Source organism: Macrotis lagotis, chromosome 1 (assembly GCF_037893015.1).
Source record: "Macrotis lagotis isolate mMagLag1 chromosome 1, bilby.v1.9.chrom.fasta, whole genome shotgun sequence".
Lineage (NCBI taxonomy): Eukaryota > Metazoa > Chordata > Mammalia > Peramelemorphia > Peramelidae > Macrotis > Macrotis lagotis.
In genome coordinates, this window is record NC_133658.1 from 367163959 (window position 1) to 367189156 (window position 25198).

At 35.5% G+C, this 25198-nt stretch overlaps 1 protein-coding gene and 1 long non-coding RNA gene across 9 annotated transcripts in view; one reads left to right on the forward strand and one right to left on the reverse strand.

Moving 5' to 3' along the window:
• LOC141505998 (uncharacterized) overlaps window positions 1–25198 on the forward strand; it is a 285180-nt gene that overhangs the window by 145331 nt on the left and 114651 nt on the right. For 7 of the 8 annotated variants that reach the window (XR_012473743.1, XR_012473742.1, XR_012473741.1 and 4 more), the window contains 2 exons: window positions 4745–4933; window positions 7271–7332. The exons of the other annotated variant lie outside the window; for it this stretch is intronic. This is a non-coding gene — a long non-coding RNA (uncharacterized LOC141505998). The remainder of the gene's footprint in view (window positions 1–4744; window positions 4934–7270; window positions 7333–25198) is intronic. 8 annotated transcript variants of the gene reach the window in all.
• JAKMIP2 (janus kinase and microtubule interacting protein 2) overlaps window positions 1–25198 on the reverse strand; it is a 207270-nt gene that overhangs the window by 78731 nt on the left and 103341 nt on the right. Inside the window, 1 exon segment of the mRNA XM_074212375.1 lies at window positions 3320–3618. Within this exon segment, the coding sequence (XP_074068476.1) occupies window positions 3320–3511 (192 nt within the window). The 5' untranslated portion in view covers window positions 3512–3618.

Consider the following 25198-nt stretch of genomic DNA (forward strand, 5'->3'; position numbering starts at 1 on the left):
CACTTAGCATAGTGTCTGGCAATAATAGACACAATGTTTTTTTTTTTTTTGGATTGGATTGAGAACACAGTATGCTAAAGCTGAAAGGACCTTAGAATTTACAGCATAGAGCTGAAAGCATCTTAGAACATAGAATTTAGAGCTGGAAGGGACTTAGAACTCCTCTAATCCCATCTGTTTCCAGGCTCCTTTAAGACACCAGCTAAGTGATTCGGTGCAAGTGAATGAAACTTTCTAAGCCTTACTTTCCTAATTTAAAAAATGTGGTCACTTACAGTATCTATCTTATGAAGTTATTGTGAGACTCAAGATAATCACTCCTAGTCATTTTGCAAACCACAAAGCACTTATATAAATGAGAGTAGTAGTAGTAGTAGTAGTAGTAGTAGTAGTAGTAGTAGTAGTAGTAGTAGTAGTAATTGTTATTATTACTGCTTTTTCTTGGGCACTGCAGATTTATTAAAGTAAGTAAAGAGAGCGGGATTATAACTTTATTTACTACTCAGGTTGGAGAGAAAATTATTTCCATAAAGTAAAATGTACAACTGAAATTTATTGAGCTCCTACTCAGTACAGAGCACTGCACAAGAAGTGGGTGTGGGAAGGTGGAAGAAATATATCACATTTAGTAAAGATAAGATCTCCATTCTCACAGAACAGTATTAAGCAATAAGTGCATGGATTTTTAAAAATTTTTGTGTGGATATGTTAACCTGTGATTTTACTGGTAAAGTGATCTCTTGTTGGGGAAACTTCCTTGCCTATTCTATTCTTTGAGATTTTTGAGGTGTATTGAGAAGTGATCATCCTAGAGAGACATAACTCACTTGTAAAAAAAGGCAGAGTTTTAAGCCTGAGTCATTATCCATAAAAGGATACCCTTTATGTCATACTGCACATTAGAGAGGAGAAAATAAAGTGCTATGAGAGATGAGAAGGAAAATCTTGGTGATCTGTAAGGGGGGGAGGGGGATTGGGAGAGGGACTGGGAAATCAGAATAAATTTCAGCATTTGTGCCATGGTGGAGATCAGAGATGAGAGCTTCTTTAGGGAGGACAAGGATAACAAAAGAAACTTGAATATTTAGATATCCATTTGAGTACATCTAGTTCAGGATGTGACAAGTTTTCCTATTTGATACAAAGAACTCAATTTTCCCAATCTCTTTGGATCAGGCTTAATAAATATGATGTGGAAACAGTTATCTCATGTTTCAGGGATAGGAAAAGGATGGACATAGCCTCGGGTAACACATGGTTGTGGCATTAGAAGAGTAGAGTTAGAAAGTCTTCAAATTCCAGAGCTGTCAATTATTCTCTCTATTACTGTGGGAAAGCCATTTGAGCTCTGTACGCATCAATTTCCTTGGCTAGAAAAAACTGGAATTCAACTACATGATCTTTAAAGGCTCTGCCAGCTCCTGAAACTGCTCCTTTACCCAAGAACAAGATAAAACTACTGAATTATAAATCCTGGAGTTTAGAGTAGGACAAAGGTTTGAGGTCATCTTTTCAGATGGGAAAATGGAGGCTCAGGGAAATCACATAATTAGTGGTGGAATTCATGTAATCTCTATAATAGAAAGGATCTCACAGGGTGCATAGATCAATCTTCTCACAAGTTCAATTCTGAATCCCAACTTTCCTGTTCTTTTTATTATGCAAGAGTTTTATATTTTATTTTAAAAATAGGGTTTGGTTACATAGTTATCTTGGGTTTTAGTTTATTTTTAGCTTTAGTTTTAATTTATCTTTTTTTTGCAATAAAAAAGATTTTTCCTTCCTCCTTTTCCTTCCTTCCTTCCATCCTTCCCTCCCTCCCTCCCTCCCTTCCTTCCTTCCTTCCTTCTCCTCCTCTTTCTTTCTTTCTTTCTTTCTTTCTTTCTTTCTTTCTTTCTTTCTTTCTTTCTTTCTTTCTTTCTTTCTTTCCTTCTTTCTTTCTTTCTTTCTTTCTTTCTTTCTTTCTTTCTTTCTTTCTTTCTTTCTTTCTTTCTTTCTTTCTTTCTTTCCTTCTTTCTTTTGACAGGTTCCTCTTAATTTAGTAAAAAAATCAGTACATTTGGAATGTATATACCTGGGTTGCAAATTCTACTCTCTTCTGTGTGAGACTTTAGGCAAGTAATTTTGATTCTCCACTATAGGATTCAAGGACTTAGAGTTGGAAGGGACCTTAGAGAAAATATATTTCAATGTTCTCATTTTATAGATGAGGAAACTGAGCCTCAAAGAGGTTAAATGACTAATTTTGGCTCCAATTTACTAAAATAGAAAATGGAAATAATAATACACTGTATTTCTCACTATGTTATGGATACTTCTTGTAAATCTTAAAAACCTATGTACACATAGTAATCATATTTGTATAGTAGCTAGTATTTACACAGCACTTTAAAGTTGGCAAAGCATTTAAAAATATTATCTTGTTTTATCCTCACAACAGCCTTGAGAAGAAATTACCATTATTGTCTCCATTTTGCGGATGAGTACACTGAAGTAGATTTGTTCAGGGTCACACAACTACGTAATTGAGGTCAAATATGAAGTCAATTCCTTAGTATAAGCTAACTGTAGAGGAGAAAAAGAAGTTGGAGGAAAAGAGAAGGAGGAGGCAGAATTGTTTTATATAAATTGTTTAAGCTGAAATGGATCTGATAGATCATCCAGTTTACCCTATGAAGGCTGTATGGTATCCTGGAAGGGCTACTGGACTTGATGATAAAAGACATGGAATTGAATTCCACCTCCCAAGTTACTTAATTTCTGTAAACCTTGGTTCCTTCAATTATAAAAGAAGGGTTGAAAATAAATGAAGCATAAAGAATCTGACTGGGGCAGCTAGGTGGCGTAGTGGATAAAGCACCGGCCTTGGAGTCAGGAGTACCTGGGTTCAAATCTGGTCTCAGACACTTAATAATTACCTAGCTGTGTGGCCTTGGGCAAGCCACTTAACCCCATTTGCCTTGCAAAAAAACCTAAAAAAAAAAGAATCTGACTATTTGTAAACCTAGAAAAACCTGAGATTTGCTTAAGGGCATATAGCAAGATAAAGTCAGCATTCTTTTCATGATGTCACAGTTATTGGTAAGTGACAGAGTCAAGAAATAAACTATAGTCTCCTGGTTTGTGGTTCACAGCTCTCTCCATTGTGCCATTATGCCTAGGTGGTGATGCTTCACCTGGGAAAAGTCCGTGGGCATTTTTGATACCATGACCATCTAAGAAGGTTTGGGGAGAATGTGACATCTCTGTAGGGTAGGCTTTTGTTGTTTCCTGGATAAAAGGCCAATGGCTCCTGGATGACTTGTCCTTTCCAACTCACCTTAGACTTCTCCTGGTGCAGTTCTATCTGAATGTCAGTGAGCTTGGTCCTGAGGTCTTCATTGGCAGCCTGAAGAGCCACAATCAGGGCCTCAGGCTTCTCGCCCTTACTCCGTCCTTTCTTGGACATTGTTCTTGTGGAATTGAGTCTATGAGGGTTTGAATGCTTTTCAAATAGGTGCTGCCATTTCATTCATTCACTTAGTTATTTCCCCCCTCCCCCCCTCTAGTCCCAGTCTTCTCAGCACCTACAGTGTAGCATTGCTTGGTAAATTCTTCTCATTAGATGCTCTGTATGCCCTAGAAAAGAAAAGAAGAGAAGAGGCCTGTTTATTTCATTTGAAAAATAACTGAATCATATACAAGTAGGGGTGTGCTAGAGTTAGCTCCAACAGACTTGTGAGAACCTGCTGTTAAATGTTTCATGTAAGCATTTACACCTAGGGGACTGGCAAATACTGAAAGTTAATTTTGTTCTTTAGTCATTTCAGTTGTGTCCTGTTTTTTTACGACCTCATTTGGGGCTTTCTTGGCAAAGATACTGGAGTGGTTTGCCATTTCCTTTGTCATTTTACAGAGGAAGACTGAGGCAAACAGGGTTAAGTGACTTGCCCAGGATCACACAGCTAGTAAACATCTAAGATCAGAATTGAACTCCAGAAGATTAGTTTTCCTGATTTCAAGCCTAGTGCTCCATTCATCATACCACCTTGCTTAATTTACTGTTTTGTCGATAATTTAGACTTAAGGAAGTGATACAGAAAAATTGTAATTTAAATCAAACTTAAAAGTATATACTGCATCCTTTTTTATGGTTGGGGGAGGGGATGTCCAATTTGCTCTTAAACATTTACTAGCACATCCCTGCTACAAAACACCCATAAGGTAACCCCTCAACATAGGTTCCACCCTGTCTTAAAGAAGAACAAAAGGAAGATCCAAATTTACAAAAAAGATAAAATAGTAGGGAGAAAGTAAGGTTGAAAGATGGAAAGCCAAGTTATTCAAAGCATTAATTTAAAAAAAAAAGATTATTTTCTTTACAAAACCAGCTCCAGTATGTAGTAGACAGCACATTAGACTTGAAAGAAAACTTGGGTTCAAATTCTAAACCTGTGGGATCCTGATTAAATTATCTGGCTAAGTTTGATTAAATCAATCTTTTTGAACCTCTGTATTCTTATCTGGAAAATACAGATTTTTACTACAGAAAAACTGTTGTCATAGGATCATGAAATTAGAGTTGGAAGAGATCTTAGTTCTGCCAGTCATTTTACAGATGAGAAACTGAGGCCCAGAGAGGTAAAGGAATTACCCAAGCTAACATAGGTGGTAAGGAACAGAGGGATGATTTGAACACATCTTTCTGCCTTTAAATCCAGTATACTTTCTCTGAACCACTCTGAACTCTTTATTTTTTTTTCAGGTGTTTTACAGGAGGACTCTGGGAAATTGCTTGTAAACTTCAAATGACTTCAGCAGTGACAGTTATGATCATTGTCTGGTGCCTGTCTTCTAGCCTCATGTTAGATGGATTGGGACCATTTTTGTATGGAAAACTTGAGAAGGGAAATAAAAAGAGAAGGGAAGAAAACTGCACAAAAAAGCATGGATGGTAGGAGCTATGCAAAAAGTCTACCTAAGTCTTTACTCATAATATTTATAGCTATTCTCTAAGTGAAGAATCAACTTTTTTAAAATATTTGCAAACAACTTTTATACAGTAGTTATCAAGATAAACACAACAATCAAAATATCCATTGTTTCTAATCTGAAAATTTGCCAATATTTTTCATAAAAGAAATCTTGCAGAAGGGATTTTGAAGCAGTTGCAAATGAGAGGAGGGAATTAATTTCAATTTGGACATTTTAATTGTTTAGAAATCATGCAAAAGGAAAGAAAAAAATTAGGCTACTAGCAAAAAATAATTACCATGGTTATCTATAAAAGGGTAAATGTTTAAATTGCATTCTTTTAAAAAAACTTATTGTTTTTAACAAAACTGAACTCTCCATGTAGATGCCATGCCTGGCAATTTTAATAGCAATTTACTTCCAAATTTTTCATTTTATTTCAATTTGAATATAAATGAAAAAGTAAAAATTAAAAAGTAGTAACCTAAAATTACTATGTTTGAAATATTTTCTTATGGTTTATAATATTTCTATGTATTTATTATGATATTTATGGAATTTAAAAACTTGGCTAGCCTTGTTTTTTTTTAAACCAGTCTGCAGAGGGCTCACATACAAATATTTGTTAATCTACTTTTTTTAACTTATGTTTTTATTCCATTATACATAGTTTGAGATAAATTTTTGAAATATGGACATTGAAAGATAAACAAACCTCCTTGAGGGCAGGGTCTCTGTCTCACCTAAATTCTGTATCTCACTCAAAATAAGCACCATACTTTCACATAGAACTTACTGTGTAAATGTTTAAATGAGCTGAATTTATATCTCAAAGCCAAATACTGTATTCTGCACATTGTAGAGACATTAATGAAGAGTACTGAGTGCTTGCTAAATAAAACTCAAACTCAAAAGTCTGGCATAGTATTCAATACACAGTAGATGCTTACTGAAAACTTGTATATTAAGACTTTGGTGATAATAGGGGAAAGAATACTAGATTTAGAATTAAGAGAGACCAGGGTTTAAATCTGTCTTTATATACCACCTGAATTATCATAGGACAAATCAACTTAATCTCACTGGTTCTATTTCCTCACTTGTAAAAAATGAAACTAATAAAACCTGTAATACTAATTTCCTAGGGTTGTTATGAAGAATAAAAGAGATAACTCTTCAAAGCATTCAGGCATCCTATGTGTTAGCTAATTTTTAAAAATTAAATTGAATTTATGACAGCTTTGTGTAGTAGTGGAAGGGCTCACTCCAGTGTTGCTTGGCCAGTTTACAATGCCACTGAATAAGGTATCCCCCAGGTAAACTAATGACTTCTAATGTTATCATCAGGCTGCTAACTCAAGTCTTGTTTGACACTATCTTCTTCAGATTCCTCTACCTTCTGATTAGAGAGCTGGAGGTCAGAGTACCAAACTCTTCCTAAAGTCTTCTTTTATAGAGGGCAGAAACTAGACTCTTAGCTTATTCTGTGTTGCATCTACTGCCCCTCCTTGTTTCAATTCCATAAAACAAGATGCCCCTGTATTGGGTATTCTTTAGGGTTGCCCCCACTTTCCTGCCTCCTTTTGTTTCTTGTCTCCCCTCGTTAGATTATAAGCCTCTGAAATCAATGACTATCTTTTTTATTAATTGCATCTCCAATATTTAGCAGATAATAGAGGCTGACATTCATTAGGAGCTTAATAAATGTTTATTGGATTGGTATAGTAAAAGTATAGCGAAAAGGACACTTTTTTGGAGTCAGGAGACATGGGTTTGAGTTCTGGCTGGGATATTTGCCAATTCTAACCTAATCAACTCTAACCCTAATCACGTAATCGCTCTGAGCCTTAATTTCTTCATTTGAGGATTATCATTGTCAATCAACAAGCTTTTATGACATGCCCACAATGTGCCAGATTTAAGTGCTACATGCTGGGGATACAAGGATAAAATAGAAACAATCCCAGTTCTTATGAAATATATAGGCTATCTGAGAAGACAATGTGTATATATGGAAGCATATAGAGAGAATGTACAAAATAAATACAAGGAAATTTGAGAGGGAGGTACCTAGGAGTTGTGTGGAATCATATAAGACTTCATGTGGAATGTGGTATTTGAATCAAGTCTTGATGAAAAAGAAAAAATTATAAGAGGTCGAAATGAGGAAAAAGTGCATTCAGGCATAGGGAACTCCATAGATGAAAACACAGAATGATGGAGTGTTATATATAAAGAACAATATCATTCACTCATTCATTTAATCAATAATTCATTTATTTAATAAATATTAATCATAACATCTACTATATTTTAGGCCATTTGGAAGTTGGATTTGAATAAGACAGCCCTCTCAGAGTTCACAGTCTACTAGGAGAGGTAAGACAAAGCCACAATTAACTACAGATCTAAAATTAAATCAATGGGAAAATAGAACTCAAGAATCTGAGGAATTACCCTTTCTAGGTAAACTGAGGCAGAGAGCACTGAAATTTTGGTAGCTCCCAGGAAGATCCCATACACCATAACATCTATTGTTCCCCAAATTCCCCTAAAATCATTATGCTTTAAGGAATTCTAAGGTTGTTTAGAGGTCTCAGGCATATTAATGTTTACTTGCATTTTGATAGGATTGGAGGAAGGACATGGAAGGGGTAGTCCATATGTAGCAGTAATGGGTTGCAGTGATTCCTTGCTCTACTTTCATTCTCTTTTCACAATATGCCTCAATCTCAGAATTATCTAACCCCCAAATGCTGCCAAATCACAAAAACACAGTCAGGGTTCTTAAACTTTTTTTTATTTCTAGACCTTTCTAGAAATCTGGTGAAGACTTTGGAGCCCTTCTCAGAATAATATTCTTAAATGCATAAAATAAAATCTATATTATTTCCAAGGAAACTAATAATATTGATATCTAGTTGTCAAATTATTAAAAAAAGAACAGTCACAAAACCCAGGTTAAGAACTTCTAACAAAGTAGGTCATCTTTCCTATTCCTTTCTCTTCAGGCAGGGGTATTTTTACATTAGAAGGTGAGACATTTTCTATTTTATCATATTTTTTGTGAATGTTATTTAGTATAATATTATTGAGTTTATTATATTCCAATTCCACAAAGAGCCAAAATTTTATCGGTGTGGGCACTCTTTCCAATGCTTCAGATTGCAGCCCCCAATACACTCCTTAGTACACCTACATTTAAATATTTTTAGTGAGTTGCTGTAACTGAAAAAATCATCACCCTATGGTTACCCTGGTGATCATCATCTCTGTTCTTATCTAGGCTGATGCTCAAACAATACATATGTAGTTCATTGTTAGGTTCACATTTTAAAATTAAATACTATTAATAGTCTGAGCATTCTCTATGTTCTTGGACGAGCTCATTTAGCCAGGTAGAGGTGTGACAAGTATGCAAAATTTGATCAAATAGCTCCCATTATCTCCATATATGAAGCCAACATCCCATATAATCTGTCCTTCTTACTGCTGCTCAAATACATGTCCCAATTGGATCCTAGCCTTTGGCATGTTGATTTGCGTACAATTAAGGGAGAGCTGCATGAAACTACTCTGGCTTATTCCTACCTCCTGAAGAATATAAATATCTAAAGTTCCTTTGATTCTCCCTCCCTCCCTTTCTCTCTCTCTCTCTCTCTCTCTCTCTCTCTCTCTCTCTCTCTCTCTCTATCTCTCTCTCTCTCTCACACACACACACACACACACATACATACAGGGAAAACAAAAAAAACAAAATTAAAAAAACCTTTCTCTAAAAGGTTCTCAGTTTTGCAAGTACTTAGGCTAAAAATACATTGAACATAGAGTGGATTTTATTTCACTCAACAGAGAATGGAGACTAGGGTCAGTAAATCAGTCAACCATCTATTATCAGTTAACTTGTTCTCTGTTAGGCACTGTGCTAAGTACAAGGAAAGAAAAAAAGGAGAAAAAAAGAAAAAAACAGTTTCTAACCTCAAAGAAGTTACATTCAAATGTAGAAAAAATGTTAATAACCATCTATATACAAAATAAATGGAAGATTAGGAAGGCTGAAGAGTTATGGGAAGGCCTTCTGAAGAAGATAAGTTTTGAATTGAATCTTGAATGAAATCAAGGAAATTAAAAGCTAGAAGTGAGCAGAGCATTCTAGGCATGGGTGATAGCCAGTCCAAAGACCCAGATGACAAAGGCAGGGTTGAATTGGAGGAATCAGTGTGGCTAGATTTTAGGATCTGTGGAGAAAAGTAATATATAAGAAGAGTGGAAAGTTGGGAAGAGCCAAGTTCTAAAAAACTTTAAGTGCCAAATAGGGAGGTTTAGACTTGAACTTGATGACAGTTGGAAGCCACCATATTTATTTTAATAGGAAGGGGACAGATTTTTTTTATATTTTATTTATTTTTCCATCTACATGCAGTGGTAGTTTTAACTAATCATTTTTGCAAAGTTTTGAATTTTATATTTTTCTTCCTCCCTCCTTTCCCTTCCCCCTTCACCTAACAGAAAGCAATCTAATTATAGACTATACATATAAGAAAGAGTCAAATCAGATTGGGAAAAAATTTAAAGAAAAACTTAAAGAAAAAATAAAAATTGAAGATATTAAACTTTGGTCTGCATTTAAAATCCATAGTTCCTTCTCTGGATATGGATGGTATTTTCTATCGTGTCTTTTTCTGATAGATATTTCTTTAGGAAAATCACCTTGACAGTTAAATGGGGTTTATGTTAGAGAGGGAGACATTCAAAATAAGGAGACCTGTTTGAAGTCTGTTTCAAAGGCCTGGGTGAGAGGTGATAAGATGCTCCATTAGGGCGATGGTTTTATGAGGGGGAAAAACAGGAAAACGATTTTGCAACATTTTGAATCTATGAGGGGAGAGAGAGCAAGAAGTCAAGAATGACATAGAAGTTTCAGATCTGAGTGACTGGGAGGGAAGTGGTGCCCTTACCAAGTAATGGGGAAGTTTGGAAAAGAAGAGGGTTTGAGGGTAAATGATGAATTCTCTTTTGGACATGTTCAGTTTGGGATGTCTGTTCGGCATCTGAGCTGTTCCTTGATGCACATGGTTCCTTGCTGTGCCAATCCTACATACAGATGGTTCAGGCTATGGGTTTCTTTCTAGGCCAAAATGAACAGGGCACCTCTATCTCCTCTTCTGTCTCCTTCTCTGTCCACTCCCTCTTTTCCAATCCATAAACTATTTAGTAGATTTCCTATTTCCTTATTCTCTTCCAACCTATCTTCTTTCTCTTTCCTTTTATGGACCCAAGGCCAAAGACCAGTTCAGGTATATAAAACCTTATTCCTGAATTGCAAAGCAATTGTCCTCATTACTGATTTGAGTCACTGACAAAACAAAGGCCAAGTCAGGGAAATATAAAGATCCAAAATAAGAAGAATTCACATTTTGTGGGGAGATGTAGAGGAAAGGGCCTTCCAGAATTCTTGGTGCATACCTTGGCATTTTCTCTTTCCCACCTCTATTTATAAAACATATATTCTTCTTTTCCCAATTCTCTTTTTTGTCAAAGCTTTACCCATTTTTAAAAATAATTTTTGATGACTAATGATTTTATAATATTTCTGGATATATCTCTTCTTTTCCCAGGGGAAAAATTGAGCCTTCCCTTGTCTCTTTCTTTAGGGATCAGTTCCTGTTGCCTTGGCATGATCTCATGCTCCTAATACTCTGAGACAGTATCCTTCCTCCTGACCATAATACTTTTCCTCACCTATTTACTAGTTTTGTTTTTAGAAGGAAGTAGCAACTCAAAAGATTCCTTTCAGGAACCCCAAGACCTGGTGTGTTTCTGCCAAAGAACATTAAAGGATGGTGATTAAATGTGTCATGACAGGCCAATTGAAATGGGTTTTTTTTAAAGATTTTATTTATTTTGAGTTTTACAATTTTTTCCCCTAATCTTACTTCCCTCACCCACCCCCCACAGAAGGCAATTTGCCAGTCTTTTACATTGATTCCCTGGTATACATTGATCCAAATTGAATGTGATGAGAGAGAAATCACTTCCTTAAGGAAAAAATAAAGTAAAAGAGATAGCAAGATCAGACAATAAGATATGTTTTTTTCTAAATTAAAAGTAATAGTCCTTGGTCTTTGATCAAACTCCACAGTTCTTTCCCTGGATAAAAATGGTATTCTCCATTGCAGAGAGCCCCAAATTGTCCCTGATTGTTGCACTGATGAAATGAGCCAGTCCATCAAGGTTGATCATCACCCCCATGTTGCTGTTAGGGTGTTCAATGTTTTTCTGGTTCTGCTCATCTCTCTCAGCATCAGTTCATGCAAATCCCTCCAGACTTCCCTGAATTCCCATCCCTCCTGGTTTCCAATAGAACAATAATGTTCCATGACATACATATACTACAGTTTGTTAAGCCATTTCCCAATTGAAGGACATTTACTTGATTTGCAATTCTTTGCCACCACAAATAGGGCTGCTATGAATATTTTGTACAAGTGATGTTTTTACCCTTTTTCATCATCTCTTCAGGGTATAGGCCTAGTAGTACTGCTGGATCAAAGGGTATGCACATTTTTTTTGTCCTTTGGGCATAGTTCCAGACTGCTTTCCAGAAAGGCTGGATGAGTTCATAGCTCCACCAACATTGTATTAGTGTCCCAGATTTCCCAAAACCCTTCCAACAATGATTGTTATCCTTTCTTGTCATATTGTCCAGTTTGAGAGGTGTGAGGTGGTACCTCAGAGATGCTTAATTTGCATTTCTCTAGTAAGATTTAGAGCAATTTTTCATATGACTATGGATTGCTTTGATCTCCTCATCTGTAAATTGCCTTTGCATATCCTTTGACCATTTGTCACCAATTGAAATGTTTTTTTAACATGATCCAAAGAACCCTTTGTAAAGGAATAAATAATATTGAATATAATAGGGCAAAGGGACCTTATTAAGCTTTTTTGACTTCATATTGTAAAAATGTAAACAAGTAATATTTTTTCCAGTTTTCCATTCTGAGTCCTGGAAACAAAATCATGTGTGGTAGGGAAAGAGAAGAGTTTGGAATAATGAAACATAGGCTAAAATACTGGTTCCATCACTTAGAGTTATTCAGGCCATTTATCCAAATCTTAGTTTCTGCATGTATAAAATATGGATAATAATATCTGTAATGCCTATCTCCTGGGCTTATTGCATCAAATGAACCAAGGAAAGTAAAGTACTTCACAAATCTTAAAGCACAAATTTATGAGAAAATGATTATTTTCTGTATAGTTCTTATGCTCCCTTCTTTCCCTAAGCCTTTTCCTTCTGCGACTGAAGAAACTTCCCTTTCCCCATGGGTTCAGTACTTGTAGGCAACTAGATCTCTCTTCTTAATGAAAAATGAACTGATGAACTCAAGTAAAAATTAGGCATCAAAAGTTTAAAAGCTACCTTTCAATTCAAATCTAATGAATTCAATTCAGTTAGCAGTAGCTCTTCAGCACACCCAGATGCCAGTCTTATTTTAATACCTCTGTCAAGGGGTGACTAGGTGGCGCAGTGGATAAAGCACCAGCATGGAGTCAGGAGTACCTGGGTTCAAATTTGGTCTCAGACGCTAAATGATTACCCAGGTGTGTGGCCTTGGGCAAGCCACTTAACCCCAATTGCCTTGAAAAAAACAAAAAAAACCCCCTAAAATACCTCTGTCAAAAATCACATGATAGCAATCTTCTCTCTCACCTATGGGGAAAAAAAATGACAAAATTTCAGGGATGTATTTGGTAAGAAAGTTTATTGGCAGTTTTATTGGGAAAGGTCTGTTGTGTCAGAATAAAATGGATCATTAAATAAATTTGACTAACTATCCAAGGTAAGTGATTATTGAGTAAAATAGACAGTAGTGCTAGGATATGGATAATAATGACTCTTTTATGTTGAACTACCATAGGGTACTGCTGATCCTATTTCATATATAGGATCTAGAACTAGTCTAGCCTTGTGCTCATCATGGTGGTTATGACTCTCTACCTAACAAAGTACACATTCTGAGGGAATGCCAGACTATGTGGTTCTCTCAGACAGTAGGTCTATCCTCTAGCTCTATCTTTTTTTTGGGTCACTACACTGACACACTCTCTGGGCAGTATGGATTACTGTGGATTTGCTCAATCAGAATCATCTTGGAACACCTATCCCATTACAAAACCCTGCTTCCATCCTGAACTTGCTTTATTTTAGTCACATGATTTTGACATAACACATTTGCTTCCCTGAGGGAACAGACAAAACATGCCTAATTGTAGACAGTTGGTTCTTGGAACAGAATCAATAAGAGCAATAAACAATACACATTAAAACATCTACTACATGGCTATGAGCCCACAGCCATTCCCAGACCCAGGCAGTTTTCCAGACAATACATACTTTCCATCCACTCCAAAAACAAGCATTCTAGGAAATGTGATTCATTTATTTCCACATCCACTCCACTCCACTTTTGAGTAGACATAAAAGTGTAGACAATTATAGCAGTCTTCATAATTCATCTTCCACTCAAAATCCAGTATTGCCAGCCTTTACCTTTTTGTAGGGAACTGAAGAAATTATTTCTTCATTTTACTGAATAGGAAGCTATCTCCCAAAATGTTTGCCCAGCTTATGCAAGCACACTCAGTCACTTTGTGGCTGAGCCAGAACTAAGCCTTAGTTTTCTAGACTCCCAGCTTAGTACTCCATCGATATTTATGCAGCTTTCATAGTCAGGTAGACATATATATACATATATATAATATATATACATATATATTCATATATGTGAATATATTTTTAAAATATTATTTATTTTTTACATTCTTTAAAAAATTTTGAGTTATGCCATAATATTAATTATGAAATAATGAAACCATATTTCTATTTTAGTCATGTCATCAAAAAAGCAAGAAAAATAAAGTGAGAAAATTTTCTTTCTGGAGGTGAATAGCATTTTGCATCCTAAGTCCTTTGTAACTGTCTTATATTGATCAGGATAGGACAATCTTTCACAGTTAATTATTACAAATTGCTATTACACTTAGCAATGATCTTTGCTTCTGCTCACTGTACTTTAGCATCAATTCATAAGGTCTTACCATGTCTTTTATCAAACCAACCACCTTTGTTATTTATTATGGCACAATAATATTCCATCATAATTATTTACAACTTATTCATACATTCCCCAATTGATGGACATCCTTTCAATTTCCAAACCTTTGACACCACAAAAAGAGCTATTATAAATATTTTGTGTATATATAGATCCTTTCCCTTTGATTTCTTTGGTATTAGAGACTTAAAAGCATAGGGTAAATATTCAAATAGAGATTCATAAATTCAAGATCCAGGACTTCTCACATCCCAGGTAATATGTTTGGAATGCAGTACTTGTCCATCTGTTGACATGGGGCTGGAAGGAACCTGTGAATGGTCCTTCCCACACCTAGTTTATTGTGGACTAGGAATTTTGGTAAGAACAGGGAGGACAGAGATAAATCCTGTCTCCAGTAACCATCCTATCCTCTGTCCCAGTTATCTCTCTGACCCTGATCATGATCTCTCTGCTGTCATGTTTTATCACTCTCTTTTGTACACTTTGTTTCTTATTCCATTTGACTTTTTGTCGTTATGAGTTCTGACCTAAAGCACAGAACTGCTATTTTCATATGAGTATAGATATTTAACTCAATTTTATAGCTATAATAGTCATATGACAAGATTCTGGAGACCACAGTACCCCAGCATGCCCTTCCTATTATTTCTTTATTCTAAATTAGCTCATTTTATATGTCTCCCATCCCCCCAATGCTGACTTCTTTTTCTTAAATACAGCTGATATTAATAAATCACTTAAACTTTATATTCATAGTGTATCAAAACAGTTAAATGAGAAAAAAATCTGGTAACATCAGGCAAGCATAAACTGCAGTAAGCTCAATAACTTCTCAAGGTCAAGTTTCTAATGGGAGGAGGAGATGCAACACAGTTCAGGGTTTTTTCATAAGCATTTTTCTTCCCTTTCACATCCACATAAATGATAATCTTCCCACTTCTAAGGTGGAGTCTTTACTCTTTGTTCCCTCTTCATAAATCCTGTCTATTCCAAATATTTTTTCAAAATATTTTATTTTTTTCTAATTACATGTAACTAATTTCAAACATTTTACAAAATTTTGAGTTCCAAAGTCTTTCCCTCCTTGTCTTTCATTACTATTCATTTTTTGAAAATGCAATCATTTTATATAATATATACATGCATTGTCTGCAAAACACATTTCCATATTAATCATACTCTGGAGAAAAAATGCACACATAGACAACCCCCCCCAATAAAAATCAGAACCCAAACTAAGAAAAATAAAATTCAAAAAAATATTCTTTGATCTGCATTCAGACCCATTGGTTCTTTTTTTTTGGAGGTGAATAGCATTTTTCATCACAAGTCCTTCGTAAATGACCCTGATTATTGCATTGCTGAGAATAGTTGTCATTCATAGTTGGTCATTATACAATATTATTGCTATCATGTATGTTGTTCTATTGCTTCTGCTCACTCTGCTTTGTATCAGGTCATCTAAGTTTTTCCTTGTTTTTCTGAAAGCATCCTATTTGTTATTTCTTATAGCACAATAATATTCCATCACAATCATATACCACAACTTGTTTAGCTATTTCACAATTGATGGACATCATGACAATTTCCATTTCTTTGATACCACAAAAAGAGTTGCTATAAATATTTTTGCACATATGGGTCTTTTTCCCTTTTAAAAAAACAACTCTTTGGGATACAGACCTGGTAGTGGTATGTCTAGGTCAAAAGTATACATAGTTTGGTTGCCCTTTGGACATAGTTTCAAATTGCTCTCTAGAATGGTTGGATCAATTCAGAACTCCAATAATAGTGCTTTAGAGTCCCTATTTTCCCACATCCTCTCCAACATTGATCATTTTTTGTCATCTTAGCCAATTTGATAATTATGAGGTTATTTTATCAGAGGTTGTTGTATCACAATTATTTAATTTGTATGTCTAATCAATAATGATTTAGAACATTTTTTCCTATGAGTGCAGATAGCTTTGATTTAGTTGTCTGAAAATATCCTGTTCATATCCTTTGACCATTTTAGCAATTAGGAAATGATTTGTATTATTATAAATTTGTCTATTTATATATATGTATATATACATATATATATATATATATATATATATGAGACAAAAGGCCTTTATCAGAAAAAATTAATATAAATTTTTTCAGAGACCTTCTAAACTAACCTACACATTTTACTGATGAGGAAACTGAGACTCAGAGAGAGGAAATGACTTACCCAAGGTCAGAACCAAGGTCAAAGGTAGAACTGGAGCTTGAACTAAGTCCTCTAACTCCAAATTCAGTGTTCTTCCAATCATGCCACATTTATCTCATTTTCATTCCTTCTCAGAGTCAAAACTAGGATAAGGAAAATGAGACTTTGCCTCAGGATGCCATACTTAATACTTCAGCAGCATAGAAACAACAGAATTTAGCTCCAAGTTAGCAAATGTAATTACTTAAAATAAGGAAGCTACCAGATTATAGTTAGGAGTGACATTAAATAAAAACTAAGAAACTGAAGCCCAGAAAGAGGAAGTGCCTTGCCATAGGCAAGAGGCAGTTAGGTAGCAAAGTGAGTAGAGTACTGATCCTAAAGTCAGGAAAACATGAGTTCATATCCTGCCTCAGAAACTAGCTATGTGACCCCAGGGAAAACACAATCTGCATTCCTTCATTTCCTCAATTGTAAACTGGGAATAAGAAAAGCATCTACCTCTCAAAGTGGTTGTGGGAATTAAGACCAACACTTGCAAAGTGCCTGACATATATAATAAGTGCTTAATAAATGCTTATTCCATTCCAAAGGTAACTGAGTGAATCAGTGAATCCAAACTTTTAGTCCTCTGTACAAATTAAATTTTTGTAATTTTAGCAAATTATAATTTGTCGAAAGGGCTTAGTCTTTAAAGGAAAACTTTCTTTTAAGCTTTTCTTAATGCAAGAAATTACTCCTTAATTCATTCCTGCTGCAATTCCAGATTTTCATGTCTCAGGCTTACATAAAGTTAGGTTCCCTTGTACATATCAGAAAAGACAAGATCTTGAAGGCATTTGTGATTTGGCCAAGAGTTAACTGTCTTTTGTAACCTGTAAGTGATCTGATCTGAAGGTACCAATTAAGAATTCTTACCGCAGCCCAAATGAGATCATGGATGTTAAGATGCTGTGAGAAGAAATAGCAAGAACACCATAAGAATGGGTTGTTGTGAATTTAACCTCCAGTACTTCAAAATTTCATTATTTTATCAGTAGGAAGGCTCTCTCCATGGCTTGCAATGTGGAGAGCATTAGTTTCCTAGAGATAGTTTCATGAGTGTCTATGACCAGAAAAATCTTTCGCCTAGTGTCCAACTTTCCAGTGGTTAGACTTTCTGCTCTGAGCAACATTGGTTTGGGGATAAGCTCATAATCCACTGTAAAGTCATCTCAAAACCTTTCCATCTTGGTAGAACTTGCCACAATATGTGTTCTTCTAACATGGGTTTAATGAAAGTCCAGGCTCACCTCCATTTTATAAAACTACAGTAAAACATTTGGGTAAAAATTATAATAATTGATAATAATTATTTAATTATTATAATATTTAATAATACATTATAATAATTAATTGATGATAATTATTACTTCAATATTAAAAAAATTAATTGATGTGGCTACTTTATCCACATATAAAGGTTGCTGGATAGAACAGTGAATAGAGTGCCAGGCTTGGAGTAAGGAATACTAATCTTCTCGAGTTCAAATTAGATCTCAGACATTAGCTGTGTGACCCTGGGTGATTAATTGAACTCTGATTGTCTTAGTTTCCTAATCTGCTAAATGAGCTGAAGAAGGAAATAGTAAACCACTATGGAATTTTTTGCCAAGAAATCCCCAAATGGAGGTGGCTAAGTGGCGCATTGAATAGAGCACTGGCCCTGGAGTCAGGAGTACCTGAGTTCAAATCCAGCCTCAGACACTTAATAATTATCTAGCTATGTGGTCTTGGGCAAGCTACTTAACCCTATTGCCTTGCAAAAAACCTAAAAAAAACCCCAAATGGAGTTATGAAGAGTCAGAAAGGACTGAAAAAAAAACTGAACAACCTACCACAAACATCAACTATCAGTTATCATCTATCAATAAAGATGATAATCTTTCCATACCTCAGTACAAAATATCAGCAATTGCAATGGTCAAAAGAATTCATCATACCTGGTCAACCATCTGGCTATCATGAATAATAGCAGTATAACTCTTCTATTTCAGTGAGCCTGGATAAATAAAGAAATCCTGAGAGATTTGGAGGACTAGGGCTTTAATTTTTTTCCAAAGACAGCATAATAAAGATCTCCCTGGGACATCGACTCACAGAAGCTTAGAGCAAGGAGGGAGGGGTAGAGGGAGTGAATAATTATTTAGTTTTGCATCCCAAACATTCTGCTGTGGGTCATGTGAGTAAGAGAATTTTTATTTAAGCTGCCTATTGAGATTACACAATTTATAGTTTCTTTCTATAAGAGTCTTTGGGCTTTGTTTTTTTTTGTCTCAGCACTTCGTAACTTATTTTGTCTGGAACTATGTTGTCAGAGATTTATGTTACTCCCCACATTACAAAGTTAGCACAAAAGGTTCTTAATACTTTATATTCATCCCATCTCCTTGTCAAAGACCTCAAAGTGCTTCCCAGATGGTGTGCTGTGAAGAGTTTCATTTCCACTGCATATAGAGGAGAAATAATTAACACAAAAGAATTCACACACCAAACTTATGACATGCTTAAGGTCAACAACCAGAAATGAACCCTGGGATTCTGCCTTTATCAGATAGACTTTCCACACGTACTATTGTTATACTCAGTCAAGAATATCAGATTTGAATTAAAAGATCTGGGTTTATAGGATAATAAGAGTCATAGATCTAAAATGGCTACAGACCTTAAAGAACATTTAGTCTAATACTATTATTTTATAGCTGTGGAAACAGAAGCCCAGAGTGATTAAGAGATTGCTCAAGGTTACACAGGTAACAAAGTCCAAGTCACTCCTCTGTGTTCTTGGACATGCTATATCCCCTTCTGTCCCATAGATTCCCCTTCTGTAAAATGAGATAGACTAAAACAGAAATCTCTAATTAATGAGTTCTAGAGCACTTGAGGACTGTGGGGGGATATGTAGTCAGAAGTAAGAAAATCCATCTGCTCAACAAACACATTTTGGTCATTTTAAAAAAATTGAACAGCAATAAAATTTGCAATCTGAATGCTACCACTATCATATGGGAGTCCCACAACAATTTGTGAGATTAAAAAGGTTCCTCCCAGCTCTGACACATCTATATTCAATAGCCCTTTTCAGTTCTGACTTCCTGTATAGGAATAAAAAGCTTATGTAACTCAGTGAAAATATGAGCTAACCTATGCAGGGTTTACCTAGACAAACAGGTCATAGTGAAGAGTTCTAACAAAAGATCTACTGCAGAAGGAAATGTCAAACCACTCTGGTATCTCTACCAAGAAAATTCCCTGGACAGAACTAAAATTATTTAAAAAAACTCAAAATCCAAATCCCCCCCAAACCCCAGAGGCTTAATTTTGTGGAATAGCTATTGTTAATTAAGCATCCAAAGACAGACTTAATATGTAGAAGTAGTTAGAGAATGATTTTACATGTGTCTGTGTGTGTGTGTGTGTGTGTGTGTGTGTGTGTGTGTGTGTGTTGTGTATCTGTGTCTAATGGTGGTCATTTCTAAGGTGGGGGAAGGAAAAAAGGAAACATTAGATAATTATACATTTAAAGGAATTGCAAATTATACATAGAGATTTGAAGTTTCATATGCAATCACTGATTTTTTTACATTATAACTTTGTTATGGAAATGCTTGTTTTATTTCATAAATTAAGAGTAAAATAAATAAAAATTTTTTTAAAAAGAATGAAAGAGTTGATTGACTATATCAGTGTATTGGTATTTGCCTATCTCTCAAGGACAGATCAAGGAGAGAAATTTAGATTCTAGCACAGTGTGACAGATAATGTGACAGATAATATATCATCATCTCCATTTACTGACTTCTTACCACTAATGGAGAGATGCCATCACCTTCACCTCTTCAGTTGCAATACCTATTAAAGAGCAGAAAAGAAACTTTTCTCCATTAAAGTACTCGACATTGTCAAATGGTTCAATGCCACAAAAGAATATGGGTGTATAAGTCAAATAGTATTAAAGAAGAGGGATTACTATCTGTATCCTAAGGATTATGAGTCTTTTCTACCTGACTTGTAGCAGATATATATATATATATATATATATATATATATATATATATATATATGTATATATATATATATATATATTGCTTCCCCCATTATAATACAAATTTTTTTGAGAGCAAGGGTTGTCTTAATTTTTTTATTCCCAATATTTAGCACAGTGCTTTGAACATAGTAAGCACCTAATAAATCTTTTTCATTCATTCATTCAATATTTCACATCCCTTTCTAGGTAAGATTCCTTTTTAACTCTGGCATTATGTTAATTCTGTTACAAAAAGCCATCTTTCCTGTAGAATGAAATCTTTGAGGCTAAAACAGTCTGAAAGATGTAACTTGGAATTTCTATTCCTAGAGCAAAGATGATTGAGTTTAGTCAGGGAAGAGGAAAGAGGTTTGAGGGCAGGAGAATTCTTAAGAGAAGATGAGGTAGATAGAAGACAGAAGTGATGAGAGCTGAGAAAACTGAGAAATTCCAGTCAACAAGGAGGCAGAGAGAGGAAGAGGAGACTGTGAAACATGCATTTGACTTAGTGAGGAGCAAGGAGAATGATTTGTAGTTCCACAGATGATGACATGTGACCAGAAGGGTGTGAATTTTAAAGAAGAGGAGGCCAAGGAGATAGGGCAACAGAGGAAGATCTGAATGTGGTATTAGGGGAGCAATGGCAATTTCTCCTCCTACCCTGAGGTGTGAGAGAAGGCATAATCAACCTTGGAGAAGGTCCCTAGATATGTAGTATTTCTAGAAAAAGTTGTTTACTTTTTTTTTTAGCAAAAAATAGAAGATGTAAGGTGTGTGAGTGTGTTTATGTATGTGATACAAATGGACAGAGAGAGAGAGAGAGAGAGAGAGAGAGAGAGAGAGAGAGAGACGAGAGAGACAGAGAGAGACAGAGAGAGACAGGCAGAGAGAGAGGGAGAGGAGAGACAGACAGACAGAGGCAGAGTCACAGAGAGAGACAGAGGGGAGGGGGGCTTTTTCTTAACATTTGAGAAAGATACTAAAGGGCACATTGTAAAGGTGAAGCAGAGAATAGGGACTGAGGAAAGTTAGGGTGAGTTTATAATTATGGGGTGGGTGGACAGACAATGACTGGCATGACTGCTTTTACTTCTGATCATGCCACTGGAATGAATAATCTGAGCACCACTGTACATTGCTAGCATGGAGCAAAAAAAAGCTAAATATAAAATGATGACAACTTGTACCTGCTAAACAATAAACTCCAAAGGCATAACATTCTCAGAATAAATATTAGCAATGAATATTTAGTAATTAGATTTAATAATAGAATACAACCTTCTTGAGAGCAGAGGACATTTCGGTTTTGTCTTTGTGATCCCAGCACCTAGCAAAGTGCCTGGGCACATGATGTTTAATAAATGGTTGATAAATGAATAAATGTGATAAACATCCATTGTGTCCAGAATCTTGTGCTTCATTATTGGAGAAATATAAAGTTTGTAGAAAATGCAATTCTTTCTCTCATGGTGTTCACGCTCTCATAGATCAAGAAAATTAATTAATTTAAATTATATCATAGTAGAAAAACAAATTAAGTATCCTCCATCTACAAGACTATACCAGCTACTAGTGCTATAAAACTCTGCCATCATGCAGTTTATAATCTCCTGGAGAAGAGTAGGTAAACCCACACATGGAAAAGTGAGACTAATTTAAAGGAAAGGGATTAAAAATAATGGGAGGGAGGATGATACTGATCCTCTGATCCCCTTTTCACCATTAGTTGAAAGTAATTTTCTTCCTCTCAACTTTCTCTAAGTCTTTGTACCTTTTCTGGTACTCACTAAATTTTGTAGTATTTGTATGCTTGTTTTCCTCCCTGAAATAAGATTCTAAATAACTATGATGAGGTTAAATGTAATCCAGTACAATAAATATTTATTAAACATTTATTACATGTAAAGTTTGTTTGATGATGGGATGATTCAAGGATAGATATGATATAGACCTATATCAGAGTCTTATTTCAGAGAAAGTGTTTAATACAAACTTTTAAACATAGTGTCTCCAAGTCCAAAGGGATATTAGTGGGTGGTTTGTATAACTTCTAATTCAACAGGAATTACCCAGGCTCTTCTTGAATACCTTTAGTGAAGAGAACCTCACCGTCTCTCGAGGTATCCTGTTCCATGTTGGAACTGCTCTGATTTTTAGGAAATGTTTCCCTTTTGTTAAGCTAAAATTTGTCTTCCTGAAACTTCTGCCTATTAGCTCTGATCTCAGGTGCCAAATTAGAACAAATCTAATCCATTTTCCTTCTAACAACCCTTCAACTATTGAAGAGAGTTCTTACTTCTCCCTCACTCCAAGTCTATTTTCCAAGCTAAACATCCCTAGTTCCTCTCACTGACTCCTCACAGGTCAGAGATTTCTGTCCCTTGCCCTGTAGTTGAGGAGTTTCAGATAGACAATGTCCTTCCAAAGGTGCAGTTCACAGAAATGAAGACAGTAATGTGGAAGAAGGTAAAGACTGAAGAAGAACAGAAGTAGGAGGAGGAAAAAGAGAGATTCATACATAAAATCTGATTGGTAGAGATAATGTAGTAGGAGAACAGAGCCCACTGGAGAGAAGTCAAGGGCCTAAAGAGGGAAGCAGAAAGAGTTTTTAAAAAAGGATTTCATCCGGAAAGAGTAAGTTGCTCAATGGCACAAAAGTAAGAAACTGTGTTTATAACTCTAAAAATAAATTAATTTGCCTGGAGCATAGAGTGGGAATGGAAGAATTCTTGGAAATTAGGTTAGAGAGGCAGGTTGGGACAAAAATATGGAAAATTTGATTACTAGACTAAGAAATTTAGATTTGATAAAGTAGTTATAAGAGAATGTTTTTGATTGTGTAATGATGTTATTGAAGTAGCTATTTTGGAAAGACTATTCTGGAACCTGTGCATAGACAGAAGTGGAGCTGAGGGTGGGGAGAGATGGAGAAACAGGAAGCCCACTTAAGAATCTATTATAATACTCAACACCTGAGGCAGTAATTAAAAATGGTGGTCAGTTAGCATGGCAAGAAAGAGGCATATATGAGAAATATTGTAAAGAAAGTATATCTTTCCCTAGTAACTAACTGAATGTGGAAGAGAAGGAAGAAGAAAGAACTAAAAATTTCTCACAACTTTTGAGTACGTTACTGTTAGTAGTAATGCCAAGAACAGAAATCAGAGAGTAAGGAGGATAAGAGTTTGGTTTTTAAATATGTTGAGTTATAATTGGCAATGGAGCCATACTTACCAATTTATCATGGGATCTTAGATTTAGAGCTGGAACAGGACCTTAGAGGTAATTGAGTCCAACTTGCTAATTTTACAAATGAGAAAAACTGAAGCATGAAAAGGTTGTTTAGTCCTTTCCAGGTTCACACAGCTAGTAAGTGTCTGAAGTAGGATTGGAACCCAGGACTTTCCAAGTTCAAGTTCTGCTTTCTTTTAACTCTTCCACATGACCTCTCATGTCAGGCAGGAATGAGGTGCATATACACATATAGGGACTGATTTTAAATATTATTTAACTTGAGTTTTGTAGTACTAGCCAATCCTAATAGAGAACCTGGAAGGCAGTAGACTTTATGGACTGTGAGCTAGCCTCTAGGCCCAGAAAATAGATATACAAATTCTACCTCTAACATGTATAAACAGGTTATTCAACCTCTAGCTAACTTTCAAGTTTGCAGAGCAATTGTCAAACTGCTTTTATAGAAAAAAATTGCTTCACTACAGTTTCTTACATGAGAAATCATAGTTCTGGTTTCCCCAGAAACCTCAATTTAACAGAGATTATATTTGAGGGAAGTAAACTTTTTCTGAGACTAACTGACAATTACTATCTGTGTTACTATGGCCCAGCTACTTTATCTCTAGGAGTCTCATTTTTTTATCTCTATATGAAGCATGTCCTGGGCATCTCCTTATTGCCTAACAAGGAAGCACCCTATATTCTGTTTTCCTATTGGGTAGGAAAGTCTTTTTTTATTGGTTGCTTAGCTGAAACAAGATGGTGTAATTAAAATTAGATAGAGGGAGACACTATCTTTTCTGCTTCTTTCAGAGGCTGAAGATCATAATTCAGTCACAAATGTTGGCCCTATGTACTGAAACCCCCCCTCTATTTTAGCCCGGTTGAGAAATAGACATGGGTATATTTGGGTTTTTCTTTCCTGTTTTGTTTGTCTCTCTCAATATTAGGGGCTTACAGTGATTCCCACAGGACCTGGGACTTTGAGTTATGTAGGATGTTAAAATTAGTAAGGAAGCCATGAGAAGCTGGGGTACCTAGGACTTGAGCCCCAAAGGGATTTTGGACTTGAAACCAGGACTGTGTTCTTCTATAGGATCCATACTCAGATATGAACCTAATCTCCTCATCCTTATCCAGAGACTGAGGTGGGACAAAGTTGGGAGGTGTCTGGATTATATCTGCCATGAGTTGTAGAGTAAATTTGTATATTTGTGATTATACCCTTTGAAGTAAATATTTTTTTTGGATAAACTCTGAGAGTTAACTGTTAGTGGCTAAATGGAATCAGGTGTAGGAAATTCCCTTACAATCAGAGGGCACACTTTGAATGATGGGGGTTGGAGTCATTGTTAGAAAGTAGTGAATGTTATGTATAAGATAAGGATAAGTTTATTTGAATTCTCTTCCTTAGAGTAGGGAGAGTTGTGAGAAATATGCTGAATAAATCTTAAGGTGCCATAGAAATGTGAGCTATTTCTTATGGAAATATGAATTGTTTTTGTTATTATGGTAATTCCCCATTTCATTCTTCTCATCTTCATTAGAATCTAAATAGAAATGTTCCTGGGATAAGTTTCTCTCCTGCTGGTATTCCTTCATAGGTAAAGGCTGTATACAGTT